Source organism: Lontra canadensis, unplaced genomic scaffold, assembly GCF_010015895.1.
Source record: "Lontra canadensis isolate GAN:19392208 unplaced genomic scaffold, GSC_riverotter_1.0 scaffold1, whole genome shotgun sequence".
Taxonomy (NCBI): domain Eukaryota; kingdom Metazoa; phylum Chordata; class Mammalia; order Carnivora; family Mustelidae; genus Lontra; species Lontra canadensis.
Window position 1 is genome coordinate 35,239,048 of NW_022630995.1, and position 16,269 is coordinate 35,255,316.

At 36.9% G+C, this 16,269-nt stretch overlaps 1 protein-coding gene across 4 annotated transcripts in view; it reads right to left on the bottom strand.

The window, feature by feature from the left end:
• Positions 1–1,933: 1,933 nt before the first annotated feature.
• The window catches only part of KLHL5 (kelch like family member 5), a 90,748-nt gene continuing 76,412 nt past the window's right edge, over positions 1,934–16,269 (bottom strand). For 2 of the 4 annotated variants that reach the window (XM_032853281.1, XM_032853291.1), the window contains 3 exons: positions 11,835–12,047; positions 8,080–8,251; positions 1,934–3,198 (listed from right to left, as the gene is read on the bottom strand). In XM_032853281.1, coding sequence (XP_032709172.1) covers positions 3,142–3,198; positions 8,080–8,251; positions 11,835–12,047 — 442 coding nt within the window. In that variant the 3' untranslated portion in view covers positions 1,934–3,141. Of the gene's footprint in view, positions 3,199–7,897; positions 8,252–11,834; positions 12,048–16,269 lie in introns of those variants that run through there. The other 2 variants (XM_032853272.1, XM_032853264.1) reach the window with 1 other exon arrangement.

Genomic DNA, 16,269 nt, shown 5'->3' on the forward strand with positions numbered 1-16,269 from the left:
TCACTGATTCAATCTCTTTACTTGATATAGGTCTGTTCAGATTTTTTATGTCTTCTTGAGTTCATTTTGGTAATTTGTGTGTTTCTAGGAATTTGTCCATTTCATCTATATCATCTAATTTTTTTTGGCAATAAAGCCTTTTGACCAATAAATCTGTTTATGGTTCAGTCATCCAAAATACCATGTAATTTATCTATTATTTATAAAATGTGGAGTATATATCATGTTTTCTTACATGTACTTTTCTAAATAAAGCAAATTTATATGTAAAATTCCATAAGAGATTTAAACAAAATTTCCCTAGTGAGGGGTATGACTGGTATAAATTGTGATTCTAAAAATCATAAACCTTCTTCGTTTTCTTTTTATTAAAATAAATGATTCCTCATTTATTAAAATGAAACCTCTCTTTTTCTACCTAGAGAAAGAAATAAGAGTATGGACTCTCAAGTGCAAAGTATGCATTCAAATTTCTTGTCCTACCACTTACTTGCTATAGATGATCTTGGGTTTAACTTCTCTGTGCCCCCGTCTCCTCACTGGAAAAATGAGAATAACGGAACCTACCTCATGAGGTTATTGTGAGGATTAAATGCATTAATGCATGCAGAAAAACTGATTCTTAATTCATAATAAGCATTCAATAATTATTAACAAATATTTTTGCAAGGCATCACTAATTGAGGTTAAAATAAAGAGCACATAGACATCATCATCAATGAACCAGCAAATAAAAGTCAAGGCAGCTACTGCTGGATGATGGATACGGAGAGTCATATTTTCCTCCAGAGTCAGAAGACCCCAGAGGAGCAGAGGAAAGAGTATTTTGGTGAGCATTCTGTCACTAGAAAGAATTGGTTCTCTTTATTCCTATTCAGGAAAGCTGATCCTCTGGACCACAGCTGACCTTTGAACAACACGGGTTTGAACAGTATAAGTCCACTTATATGAGGATTTTTTTCGCTATAGTACAATACTGTACATATATTTTCTTTTTCTTGTGATTTTTTAAAATAACATTTTCTTTTCTGTAGCTTACTTTATTGTAGGAATACAGTACCTAATACATACAATATACAAAATATGCGTTAATCAACTGTTTACATTACTGGTAAGGCTTCTGGTCAACAGGAGGCTATCAGTGGTTGAGTTCTGAAGGGGTTAAAAGTTATATGCAGATTTTTGCTGTGCAGAGAGTTGGTATCCCGAAACCCTGTGTTGTTCAAAGACCAACTGTACTAAACTGCATAAAAAACGGCCTCTCTCAGGGTAGAAAATCAAAGGCACGGTTTATGAATCCCATAAAGAAAAGGAAGGTCCTCAGAGAGGAGAATCAGGTCTTTTACTCTGACATGAGTCTGGCCTCCACTGTGGGTCATAAGAAGTCAGAGAGTGGGTGGGTGAGCGTTCAAAGGAATAATCACAAGTATAAATCCTTGTGCTTCTACAAGCATAGATTCCTTTCAAATCGCAGGCCTAAGCCTCCCCGAGAAGGTGATGATGTGCTAACACGTTTCTGCTTTTGATTTTTGTTTTGTTTTGCTTCTTAAAACTTTCCTCTTCTTTTCTTCTCTCTTCCCCTAAATACATAAATATACTCTAAGGCTGATCCCTCTTTGTCATGAAAAGAATTGAATTTATATCCATAATATAATGAATATAGAAAACTTTAATGTATTTTTCATGATTACCAGTATTTTGTTTGTGGCCACACCAATAAGATGACCACAAGATTTTTTTTGGGGAATGGAAGCATTCAGTTTCTTGGTTTCCAAAGAAACATTTCAAGAGCATTCAAAATTGGCTCCCTCCCTCCCCACCCTGCACTCCCCCCCCAGTAAAAAAAAAAAAGAGCTTGGTTTAATTTTTTAAAGAAAGCAATTAGAATGAAGTCTACCTTGATATAAAATGTAAAAGCACATTAACCACGGCATTGTATTTTAAAAGATGGGAATTTAGTTTATACTCATTTTTATATTAAGACATAAGTTAATGACTTTTATATCTTAAAGGATTTATCATAAAATGTTGCTGCCCAGTGCATTTTTGCAGACAATAAACAATTCTCTGAGAGTATTAACATTCACATGTGTAATTGGAGTTTACAAATGTACAAAACTTCGGGTAATAAACACTTTAAACTTATTTTTCAGACATTCAATAAGCCCATTCCCCTCAAACTGTTTGATTACGAAGAAACACGAAAGGTTACTAACTGCAGCAAAATGTGAGAAACAAAGCAAAGGAGGCAAATCCAGACTTGAGGACATAAGATATCCGAACAGTTTTGTCAATATCAAAAGACAAAAATCAAAACATCTTTCATAATAAAAAGAAAACAAATCCATATAATTATTACTTAGGCGAAAGAACATGTTAGGGTATATGACATTTCTTTCCTCAACATAAATGTGCCTCTCTTCAATTTACTGCAAAACACCATCTTTCAGTTCCAATTTGAGGATATCATAGCCTGTATTGTTAGTGAATCTAACAATACCAGGAATACCATTTTAAAAGAAGCCAAAGATCATTTCGTTTGCATTTGGTCATTGTTTTGACTCTCGTTTTTCTTTATTCATGAGACTAAGCCAATTGAGAAGTAAAAGTCCACAAGTCAAAGCCTATATAATGCAGCTGTTTCTGAAAAAAAACTGAAGATTAGCATAGTGTTTAGTATGTCATGAAAGCAGCAGTTGTGGTTAAACAGATAAAAATTACTGCAACCAACGTATGATAAAGTTATAAAGCAAACGTTCAAAGTGTTCTCTGGTGTATGTGCACTGTAGTAAAAGAAGTCTGGGTAATGTTAGTAAAATGTGATTGATTATTAATAAATGACATCCCCAGCCAGCATAGGCTTCTGTTTTTAGAGCGGTGAATTTGTCCTCACACGTGGTGTCAGTCCCCCAGCTGTAGTTTTGATTTACTGAGAAATGACTTAACGGAGAAATGCAGGATTTAATCCCGGGTCTTCCCCTCGTTGCTACCTTGTTTGACTGTCTTCACTTTGAGATTGGGCACTCTGTGCCCAGGAATGCGGCATTGCAAATTGGCTAAAAATGTATCCCTTGGTAGGAGAATAATTTTAGTAAATTCATGAGGAAGACGGTATCTTCATTTTGAAAACAAAGCACTGTATTATAGTTTGACAGTTACGACGCAAGCCCCAGCTCTTCCTAGGCATAGTGGAGCAACCTAAAAACAAAAACAAAAACAATAACAAACACAAACACGAAAACAAAAAGACGTATTTGTTGGGTGTGTAGGTACAACTGTTGATAAAACCACGTAGTTGGTAAAATATTGAAACAGTCTGTACTCATCAAAGAGTGGCTCCCAAACTCTGCCGCCCCAGCCTTACTGTAGGGCCGGCCCATCCTCCAAGCCCCCTGCAGAAGTCCAAGCGTCACAGACTCAACTGTTTAGGGCACAGTACTAAGCAGTACTTCTTTTTAAAGGTATCTCCAAAAAAAGAAAAGATCATTTGGGACTTACTCTATCTGAAACAATTTATTTGGCCAACAGGATGTGGGATATGGATAATGAGGAAACGCCCAACACTCCAGGACCCAAGTGGCAAAAATACCGTGTATTATCCAGAGAAGGCGTGTAACAGCTACGCTGTTTCAGAGCACACCAGAGTCGCTGCGTGCCTGGCTGCTTTTTCCCAGGGCACCAGTCATTGCGCATTTACTGACTAACTTCTCTGTGCATGGCTGGACAATCTAAACCCACTCTCCTACTTCCTAGCACAGTAAATAAATAATAAATACACCTCCTCCAACTCCACCCTAGGAGTAGAAACAAACCTGGTGAATAAACTCTATGACAATGAGGTATAAGGACGGGTGCTAGGGAAAGAAACAGAATCTTAGTTTAGGGATAAGGAGTAATTCCTAAATCTTTCACTTACTCTTCCTCCCTCCTTCCCTCCCTCCCCTTCTTTCTTCCTTCCCTTTCCTTCCTCCTTCCCTCCCTCCCCTTCTTTCTTCCTTCCCCTTCCTCCCTCCCTCCCTTTCTTCCTTTCCTTCCCCCCTCCCTTCCTTTCCTTCTCCTTCCTCCCTTTCTTCCTTCTTTCCTTTCCTTCTCCTTCCTCTCTCCCTCTTTCTTCCTTCCTCCCTTCCTCCCCTCCCTTTCTTCCTTCCCTCCCTCCCTTTCTTCCTTCCCTTCTCCTTCCTTCCTCCCCCTCCCCTCTTTCCTTCCTCCCTCCTTCCCCCCTCTCTCTCCCTTTCTTTTTGAGCACTCTAGACACCAAGCAATTCAGAGTGCAAAACTACAAGTGTGGACAAGGATAGCTTTTAAAGGATTAATTTGAGCAGAGTAAGCCCTAAGACTTAAAATGACAGTATTTAGAGAAGGGGTGACTAATACAAAGTACTGAGAAAATTTGTACGTATGTATGCGGGGGTATGTAATACAGTGTTATTGTCAAATACATGACATCAAAATGACTCCTTCGTCAGGTTGGCCTCTCTCCCAACCTTTCCAGACCAGTGACTGGATCTTAAAAACATATCAGACTTCAACTGAGACTTCTCAGTTGTTTTCTATCTGAATCAGGTGTTTTGATCCCTATTCTATCTCCTTGAACAATCAAATCACCCACTTTAAAACCATCTCTACTTAGAGTGTTCTAGGAGTAAACTCTAAGTCATTTCAATCAAAATGACTGTTTGTAATGAGCAGCCTTTCTCCAAACACCGAAGACCTGAAGTCTTTACACTGTAAAGAGTTGATGTTCCCTAACAACCAGCTAGAAAGTTCAGCTTAGAGTATTTACTAAATACAATGGGCTCACTCCTGCTTTGGATCCAGGTGGACAGCAGGGTGGGTGATGGCTTCAGATTTTATAACCTCATTTCATTCCCTGGACAAATGTCCTCTTGCCCATTTGTTGGAACACTGAATGGAAAACATTTATTTTTCATATTCTACAGTTGTAAGTTCAAATTCAGGTGCTTAAAAATAGTAATGGAAGGGACATGCAAACAAAATAGCTATGTGGTCACAGGTAATTAATTTTGATAGTAATTCAGCATAAAGCATTAATTACCTGTAATAACAAGTTTCGAATACTGGCCAAAAGATTTCTTGTAACTAGGCCTAAGCTTATAAATAAAATACACCTTAGAAAAAGAGATTCTTACATCTCTTTCTGTGCTCCTTGGTTATCATTCATGTTGCTACAGTGAGAGGCTAATGGTAGATAATCACATAATTTCTTTTTTTTAATTATTTTATTTTAGAGAAGGGGATGCAGAGGGAGATGAAGAGAGAGAAAAAATCTCAAGCAGACTTCCGGCCGATCATGGACTCTGACGTGGGGCTCATTCTCATGACCCAGAGATCATGACCTGAGCTCAAATCAAGAGTTGGATGCTTAATCCATTGAGCTACCTAGGCGCCCAAATCACATAATTTCTAGTGGAATTCTGCAGTACTGATTCAAGCTCTCAAATTATCTATACTTCCCTTCACCCAGTGACCACACTTAAATTTAAGAAACAAGATCAAGGTCACATACTAAGTCCCTTTTTTATAGTCTATCCTCTTCACTTAAAAATTCCCTGCCACTTTCTACAATTCTCATCTTCTTTCCCAGCCTTGGAAGAGATCTTTCCTCCAGTCTGCAGAGGACCAGTCTTTGCTTTCAATTCTGTATCTTGCCCTTCTTTCTTGCCCTTCAATGTTGCTCTTTCTAGCATCTGGAATCTCTACTCTCTTATTTTTACCTTTATTGTGAAAAAGACCTATGGCTCAAATTCTAACTGCCATTGATTTACTGTGTGGCTTGGGTCAACTATTTAACCCTCTCTGTCTCAGATTCCTCATCCAATAGAGCCTGGTACATAAAATGTGTTCAATAAATGTTAACTTTCTATTATCATCATTTGAAAACTGTATGCTCCTCTAGCTCCTGCATTTACTTATTTTTCTCTTTACTTTTTACACTGTGAGTATCTTTTGCTTCTATCACATTCTCAAAGGTTCTTACAACATCACGAATGATAAATTATCTTCATTCATCCTTATCCTGTTGACAGCCTGTCTCCTCTCTCTAATGCTCTACCTCATTATCTTATCTAAGACACCCTCTGGTCATTCATTTGCTATTTTATTCAGAAGTTGAATCTTTAATTCAACCCTGCAAGTGTAGAAAGAAAGAACAGCTAGGACTTGGTAATATCTCTTTGAATCCATTTCTAGAGTTGACACCTCAAGCCTTAAAGTGAAGCAACCTTCTATATGTTTTATTTTTATTCAGCCTTTGCTTCCCTTGCCCCTAACCCAACTTATCCTGTCCCCAACCACCACATGAAATTTCTGTTACTGTATCACTCTCCTGGTTAAGTCTCCACCAGCTTCCCACTACCAAACTCTTGAAGCACGGCCTCTGCCAACTTCTATCCTGACCCCAACCTTGCCCTCCAATAAGAATGTCCACAACAGCCAAACTACGGAAAGAGCCTAGATGTCCATCAACAGATGAATGGATAGAGAAGATGTATATGTACACAATGGAATACTATAGAGCCATCAAAAATGAAATCTTGCCATTTGCAACAACGTGGATGGAACTAGAGGGTATTAGGCTAAGTGAAATAAGTCAATCAGAGAAAGACAATTATCACATCTCCATATCACTCATATCACCACAGATATGTGGAATTTAAGAAACAAGGCAGAGGATCATAGGGGACAAGAGGAAAAAAATGAAATAAGATGAAACCAGAGAGGGAGATAAATCATGAGAGACTCTTAATCACAGGATACAAACTGAGGGTTGCTGGAGTGGAGAGGGGTGGAGGGATGGGGTAACTGGGTGATGGACACTGGGGAGGGTATGTGTTGTAATGAGCACTGGGTATTATATAAGAGTGATGAGTAACAGACTTGTGCCTCCAAAACAAATAATACATTATATGTTAATTAATTGAAATGAAATTAAAAAGGTGGGGGGGAAAGACGTCCTACTCTTACTAAGCATGGATCCTTAGAACCAGCCACGCTTTCTCAGTATATCTTGTGTATTTCTTCTTCACTGACATTTCTTTCATGTTTTCTCATACAATTTCCCATTTCTTTCTACATTTTGCATTGGATCAATTGAAAGCTTAGCTTAAGTCCAACTTCTTCTCATTAAAGCATTCTCAACACCAATTTATTTTTTCTCTTTGATTTCCTACACCACTCAATGCCTACACCATGGGACACTTGCTACCAACTGTTCTACATTGCGGGTTCTCCCCTTACACCCCCAGATTATACCTACTTAAGTCATTAAGTTCTATGGCAGTGGGGATTCTTTTAAGTTTTGGTTTCTTGACAGTACTTACCATTGCTCCTTGTATGTAGAAAAACCTTGGGTCAATTAAACATCTGACCTTTCAGGTTAGGTACCAGATTAGGTACCTAATCTTTCAGGTTAGGTACCAGATTCTGAACTGGGGCACAAAATTCCTAATTCTGTTCTCGGTAATGATGGAAACAAAGATCTCAAAAGATCATTCTTAGAAAGACTAGCCCCTCCAGAAATAGACATGGCTGGAATTCCTTTTGTTAATAAGCTTGCCAGGTCAAGTTTCTTACTTATTAATGTAATTTAAGGTTGCCATCTTTATTAGGTGATGACCAGACATTTCATTTGCTCCCAAATATCAGTGGCTTGAATATTTAAAAATTATATCTTATGTCTGCCTAAGTGGTTCACATTTTTCTGATTTCTATCTTTATTTCTTATTTTCCACCATCTCCCCTCCCTCTGCCACAGCTTTCTTGTGGTCCTGTCTGGCCTATCAATACTAGAACATCTCATCAGTTCCCAGTAAGCAAATGGTGGCAGATCAAAACTATTAGTAATTTCTCTGAGTATTAATTTATTCTTTAAAAATAATTTTGGATTTTAATTATATCATAAAATTAAACTTCCTTCTTGTTTTCATATATTTAATCAAAGAGATGACTTTATCATGTTATGCTATATATTTTGGTATTGACAAATGGAGATCATTTTTATTAAACGAATTGTTTTAATAAAAACAGAGAAGTGTAATAATGAAAAATGAAATGCCATACCTGGGTCCACTCATTTGTCTGGGGATCATAAGCCTCCACTGTATTAAGATATGTCTGTCCATCATACCCTCCAACAGCATATAATTTATCACCAAGTAAACAGACTCCCACTGCATCTCTGCTGATGCTCATAGATGCCACTGCAGTCCACATATCGGTTTTGGGATCATATCTGAAAGAAAATTTTAGAACTGGAGCTGACATTGTTCTCACAATATTTTTTAAAAAGATTTTATTTATTTATTTGATAAAGAGACACAGTGAGAGGGGGAAAACAAGCAGAGGGAGTGGGAGAGGGAGAAGCAGTCTCCCTGCTGAGCAGGGAGCTCGATGTGGGGCTCGATCCCAGGACCCTGGGATCATGACCTGAGCGGAAGGCAGATGCCCAATGACTAAGCCACCCAGGCACCCCATTCTCACAATATTTTTATGTAAAAACAGTTTATGGATGAAAGACTAGCATGTTGGACCTGATACCATAGACCTTCTAGAAGAAAACATAGGAGGTAAGCTCCTTGACACTGGTCTTGGCAATGATTTTTTTGGATTTGACATCAAAAAGCAAAGGCAACAAAGGTAAAAATAAACAATGGGACCACATCAAACTAAAAACTTCTGCATAGTAAAGGAAACCATCAACAAAATGAAAAGGCCACCTATGGAATGGGAAAAATGTTTCCAAATCATGTATCTGATAAGGGGTTAATATCTAGGAGATATAAAGAATGTAAAAAAAAAAAACAAAACCCCAACAAATAAACCACTTAAAAATGGGCAGAGGGTCTCAATAGACATTTTCTAAAGAAGACATATAGATGGCTAATAGGTACACAAAAAGGTGCTTAACGTCACTAATCATCAGGGAAATGTAAATCAAAACCACAATGCCTGCTGAAAAGATAATAACAAGTGTTGGTGAGGATATGGAGAAAAGGGAACCCTTGTGTACTGTTGGTGGGAATGTGAATTAGTGCCACTCCTACAGAAAACTATATGGAGATTCCCCCCAAAAATTAATAAGGGAACTACCATATGATCTAGTAATTCTACTTCTGGGTATTTATCCAAAGGAAATAAGAACACTAATTTGAAAAGACATATGTACCGCCCATGTTCACTGCAGCATTATGTACAGTAGCCAAGGCATGGAAACAACCTAAGTGTTCATCAATAGCTGACCGGATAAAGAAAATGTGGTACATGTAGACTACATACATATGCATGCACACACTGAACATTATTTGGCCATAAAAAGAAATGAAATCTTGCCATTTCAACAACATGGATGGACCTTGCAGGCATGATGCCAAGTGAAATAAGCCAGAGAAAACAAAAACTATGGTCTCACTTATATGTCGATTCTAAAACAGAACAAAAACTAAGTTCATCGATTGGTGGTTGCCAGAGGTGGGGCATGGAGGGGGTGGGTCAAATGGAGGAAGAGGGTCGAAAGGGACAAATTTCTAGTTATAAAATACATGAATTATGGGGATGTCACGTACAGCATGGCGATGTAGTTAATGATACTGTACTATATATTTGGAAGTTGCTAAGAGAGTAGATCTTTAAGGTTCTCATCACAAGAAAAAAATTATAACTATATATGATGATGGATGTTAACTAGACTTACTGTGATCATTTCTCAATGTATACAAATGTCAAATCATTATGTTATATATCTGAGACTAATAAAATGTTGTATGTCAATTATACCTCAATAAAAGAATATCAACACATCCAGAAACACCTGGGAGAGGTGTATAGCAAAGTGGTTAGAGAATGGGCTTTGGATTTGGGCTGAAGAATCTCGAGTCCTTATCTTTCCAATCACTGGTTCTATGGTATTGTAAAGTTACTTAAAATCTTTACATCTTAGTCTCTTTATTGGTGAAAATATTGCTCACCAGGTAGCATTGAGGGTTAAATGAAAATGCACAGTAAGCATTTGATAAATGTTACCTTAAAGATGAGTCAGTTCATTTGTTACAATTTTTTCCTATTAGCGAGGAATACATTCTTGTAACAAAAATTCAAAATTACAAAAATATATAAAATATGCAATAACTAGCCTCATTTCCTTCCAGCTTTAATTACAGAGTCAAGTGGTAAGCCCTATTAACAGTTTGGTTTGTATTTGATCTTAAAAATATTTCACTTTTTATTCTTAGGGCTTGAGATGCCTATTTCAGAACATGCTTTTTATTCAATTTAATTTTTCTTTCCATGTAAAATGTTAACATTTTTTTTCTTTCCAGAAAATAAAAGTAGTTTAGTTCTTTAAGCCTACCCTTATCTTATCACTGCTATTTAAAGTACATTTGAACATATTTTAGAAAAAAAATCAATATTTTCCTGAAAACTTTTAATTTACAATATTACAGATTCATTTGGCAAATCCATAACACTTAATGATCCAAAAGAGCTAAAGTAAATACTGAAAACTGCTGTAAGATTTTCGATTATCTACTGAAAATGTGAGGAAATCAATACATGAAGGGCTAGGTGAGATGGCTGACAGACACAATCATGAAAGCTGTCCACTTTTGAACCTTCTTGTTCTTTTCATGAAATATATTAATTAGAACAGCCCAGAGTTGTCTAAGAGCAGATACATCATGCTAAAATGCTAATACCTCTTGCACAATGAACAATTTTTCACTGGGTGCAGTACTGCAGTGAGCCTATAACTTATGGGGTAAAGTATACAAAGACTTCCATATTCCTTTCCTGGAGTGTAACACACAGGAAGCGTAGTCTGAATCACTTTCTCCCTAACACAGGGCAAAAGACTTTCCTGCTTTCTCAAAAGACAACAAACCAATCCTTATTATTTCACAGAAAGCACTCATTGTCATCAAGCCCGCATTTAACTTTTTAACTTTCTTCCAATCATGTATGATTAAATAACACACACACACACACACACACACACACACACATACACACACACACTTACTTATCAACTTCCCATTGCTCTTTAAAATCCAGAATCCTTAAGATTCTATGTGATCTGCCGCCGTCTCCACCCTAGTCTGCCTCCTTTCCTGCCACTGTCTCCCTCCCTCTCTTTTCCCCCAGACAGAGTGGCCTCCTTTCAGTTTTCTGAATGAACCGTATCCCCTTCTCCTTTGGAATGTTCATACATGCTCCATGGACTCTACCTCCTAAATCCACTCAATCCTCTCCATTCCTTGAACCAGACTAAAAATAACAGATGGAAGCCTGAACTGTTGTCCAAATCGTCCACTGATGTAATTAGGTTCTTTACCTGGCCCTATACATGAGTTTCATGAGGCCAGTTTGGACGACTTGTGTAACTTTTAAGCCATATTAGTTTTTTTAAAATTTTATTATTTCATAGTATTTCCTTATATCAAAATGTGTTAGAAAGGCTCCTCTCCTTTTCACTTCTTCCTTAGCCCCCAGTCCCTACTACTTCTCTCTGAAATTCATCAAGCTCTTTTCCTTTTCTTGTCAGGTAGAGTATCCAATATGAAATATGTACACAATAAGTGTCATATGACTCAATTAATAAATTACATAATCAATTCTAAGGTAAATCTTAAGTAGGCAGTAATATGGGGAGAGAAGAATCCAAGAAAAGCTGTTAGGAAAGAGACCAGGAGACAGCCAGAGCAGACGACCCAGTGTTCACAAAGCTGGGAAGAAACTGCCTTGCATGCGCTGGATGTTCAATAAGGAGTCAATGATTTGTCTGGAAGTGTCAGACAAAGTTTTCCTTCACAGGAAATTACCTCTCCACACAGTCTGAGAGTCTGGAAGTCAAGTTGGATGCAGGGGCATCGTGTCCTCCAATCGCATACAGCAATCCATTCCAGGTAGTTACTCCTACTCCCCCTCTCCTTTTTGACATTTGTGCACAGAGTGTCCATTTATTAGTGTGAGGATCAAAACATTCTACTGATTTGAGGCAAGAACTTCCATCACGACCACCAACTGCATAAAGTCTGTAAGAACAAATAGAATAATAAAAAAGAGTGCCATCATTATGATGAAGGCAAAGAGATTATTCTTACGGTATTTCATTGAAATTACGGTGCCATAGATTTTAAGACACACTCTCAGTTTATGTGCCATCAAGCAAGAAGATATGCTACCAATTATATGACATATGTATATGTCATATGTAAATTACATATATGTATATATCATATGTAAATGTGTGTACGTATATATACCAGCTATTACTCTGTATATACATAAAAAAAAAAGAACAAACTCACCTGAAAGCAATGACAATTATTTCTGATAAGTCACCACGGATTATAAGACACATCACAATTTTAGAGGCATAAGATGTGTCTTAGAATAGATACAATGCAGTATATAAATATACCATGACTTCTTTCTTAAATAGCTAAGACAGGACTACATTATAAAGGAAAGAAATGAACCTTCTCTGCCCCTACCACAGGCCAGATATTTTACCTGTATTAACTTAATCATCTCAATAATGCTACGGGAAACCATTTATATTCCTGTTTCATGGGTGAAGAAACAGGCTCATGGAGATTAAGAGGCTTATACAGGGTCAGAAGCAGAACCAGGACACAGTTAGAGTAATGAGCAGCTGTACTGTGAGCAGTCACCTGGGATGTTCTTGCAGCAGTGAAATAGGAGAATAAAAGGATTGCTTGAAACAGTGGCGTATAAATTAATATTTATTACATACGAACCGTGATCCTCCACTAATTTAAATTACTGCAGAGAAGGATACTGTAAGTTACCTAAAATGAATACGGTATGTTAATGTCCTAAATGTTGCCCAGCAGGTGAATTTTAATTCATTACCCGTCAATATACTGCATTGATCTTAAAGTCTTTTACTCTGACCTTAAAATATATATAAAATATATTTTTATAATAGTTTTTTTAAGAGTAATAAATTCAGATCATTGCTTATATAAAAGTTCCCACATTTTGAATTTACAGATGCCTTAGTTAATATTTAACTAATTTTTTAGCTCAGGAAATAATATTTGAGCTATGCCAAAAATCTGCCAATTAAAACTTTTTGTTATTTTAACTTATTTTATAATGCTTCCTAATGCAAAATGTAATTCTTTAGAGAAGAACTGTTTGAATGTTTTATGAGTTACATCTTGTATCTTGAAAATTTATTTATATTTATATTTTTAATTTATATTTATATTTTATTTGTATTTATATTTGGGTAAATATATATATTTTAAAGACATTTATTCATTTTAATTCATAATGTAAAGTTCACTCTACCACTCAAAGTGGTTCTTTAGTGAGAAGATGACCATATCTTAGACAGCAACATATGGGTGTGGCAATATCTTGTTTTAAACTTTGTATTAATAGTATGGAAACTGAAATTCATTTGAAACTTTGTTAAAATTTTTATCTGTCAAAAACTACTTTCTCGTGTTATTGTTCTTAAACTGTTCTCATTTTTAACTAATACTTGGTAGAATAATTGTTTGAATATGGATCACAGACTATCAGGAGACATCAAGAATTAGAAAACACCCATAATTTTAAAAACACGTACACGCATGCGTGCGTTATGTATGCATGCATGAGTGCGCACACACAAATTCAAGGCACTGTCCCCTCTTCAGAGTGAACTCATGGGTCTTGACTGTGAAAAGTGGTGCAGTACAGGGATTAAGAGGTGAACTCTGGAGCTGGGCTCTGGATTTGAAATGTGGTTCTCACACTTACGAGCTCTGACTGTGGACGAGTTATTTAACCTTCACCTGCCTGAATATCATCATTCAAAACATCTCTAAGCCCTGCCTCGTAGGATTATTGATGACCAAATGTAAAATACATTGAATAGTGCCTTACACAGGGTAAACATGGTCTAAGTGTTTCGGGGGAAAGAATGAATTCTGTCTCTATTTTTTCTGGGGAAAAATGAATTCTGTCTCTATATTCTTCTAGAAAATGTCATTTTTAGGTCTTAAGCGTACAAACAACATTTACACTGAGCTAATGTTAAGGCCTAACATGTACCAATAACACTTCCTAAAGAAACATTATCTCAAGCAATGGTTTTCAAATTGTTTTCTAAAAACAGGATTCTGTGGAGTACTTGAGGAGGTCCCCAAAATGGTGCATTTGAAATTCAAGTTTTGTTTTTAGAGAGAGAGTGTGTGCATGTGCGTGTGCTCTCCTGTGCAAGTGGGGTGGCGGAGCGGGGGGGCAGGCAGAGGGAGAGAGAGAATCTCGAGCAGGCTCTACGCCCAGTGTGAGTCCCATGCAGGGCCCCCACCCACCACCCTGAGGCCACAACTCAAACAGAAATCAAGAGGCCAAAACCCAACTGACTGAGCCATCCAGGTGACACTGAAATCCAAGTTTTAATAATTTTCAAAATATCTGGCTCAATTAAATGCCATACAAGGTTCAGAACTCATCTCTTTCCCCCATGACAGCAGCTATTACAAATAAAAAGAGAAACATTATGTCAAATTGTGATTGTGTCAAATTGCATTGCACTATAGACTTTAAAATAAGACTTCCTCATGCCTGACATTTAAAATTATGGTCAAGAATGCAAGGGATTGGTGGATATTGAGATTTAATTTAGGAATAAAAAATTTCTAATACTCTCAAACTACATCAACAATTTAACTGAAAAGTTTCCTGAGAGTTCAATTAAATTGCTCTAGTAGTTAAAATAACTGTTATCTTCTCAGCTACTTATTTGTGAATCAGGATTTTTCTTTATACTGAACAACAAATACAAAACATAGAAATAATCCGGTGTTCTTTAAAACAGACTTGTTCTTCTATATCGATTTTTTATAATAAATACATGCTACAAACTTGAGCTTAAATTTAAGATAAGTCTGTAATAATCTTGAGTTTCCATTTGTCTTAAGTATCAGGGTTTTTGTAAGGTTGTATTTGAGAGAGAGATTCTACTGTGAAAAATACTTGCCAGCCAGGGCCTTAAAAGTAGCCCAAGCAATTGGAATTCTAAATAAAGTTTCTCTCAAACATGGTAGAAAGAAAAATTGTAACACTTTGAAATTTTCAAGATACAAGATGTAACTCATAAAACATTCAAACAGTTCTTCTCTAAAGAAACAATTATATTTTGCATTAGGAAGCATTATAAAATAAGTTAAAATAACAAAAACAATAGTTAATCTAGGCTTTTCATTTTATAGATTAAAAAACTGAGGCACAGGGAAATGATTTATTCTAAATCATAAAGGAGTAGTAGAGAAAAGATGCATAGTTACTTTTTTTTTCAATCAACTGTATACTTTAAAAAAACATGATTTCTATTTTTTCATATTCTGGATATGTACCTCAAAATGGAAACAAACAAAATATTTTAAAATATTGCTACTTTGTTTTAAAGCACACTTAGAGGGGTGCCTGGGTGGCTCAGTCAGTTAAGCATCTGCCATTGGCTCAGGTCATGATCCTGGGGTCCTGGGATTGAGTCCTGTGTTTGGGCTCCCTGCTCCCCAGGGAGCCTACTTCTCCCTCTGCCTGCTGCTCCCTCTGCTTGTGCTCTCTCCCTCTCTCACGGACAAATAAATAAATCTTTAAAAATAAATAAATAAAGCAAGCTTAGAAAAGTGCTAGTTGACAGGTTAACACATTCTCTTGTTGGGGGTGATTACAAGCACCACCGCATCTAAGTGGTACTGGAACATTCTTCAGTAAGACTGTACACTTCAGGTTATGTTCCAGGTACCATACCATGTGTAAGAATGAAAAGACCAGGTCACTCAAGACCCTGATCTACATGGACTAGGAAATAGCAACAACAATAGAGTGGTTCTTGTTTTAACATAATCATATACAAATTATGCACAGTGAAAATGTTGAGGGTGGAAGGGACAGTTAGTGTAGGGGGGGTTGAGGAGATGGGAATGGAAATGGGAAAGTGTTCCAGAGACTTCTGAGTGAGTTTCAAGGATGCTGAATTTTCCAGGCACCAAAGTGGGGAAATAACACTCAAAGACAGAGGCAATGAGTTAAAACATTATGGGAGTGTGAAACAAAATGTATTTTCCACAAATAGGTTAGGTTTTTAAAATAAAACATTTTATTCATTTATTTGAGAGAGAGAGAGCACATGAGCAGGGGGAGAGGGAGGGGGAGAGGGAAAAACAGACTTCCGGCTGAGCAGGGAGCCCAACGTGGGGCTCGATCCCAGCTCGCTGGGATCAAGAC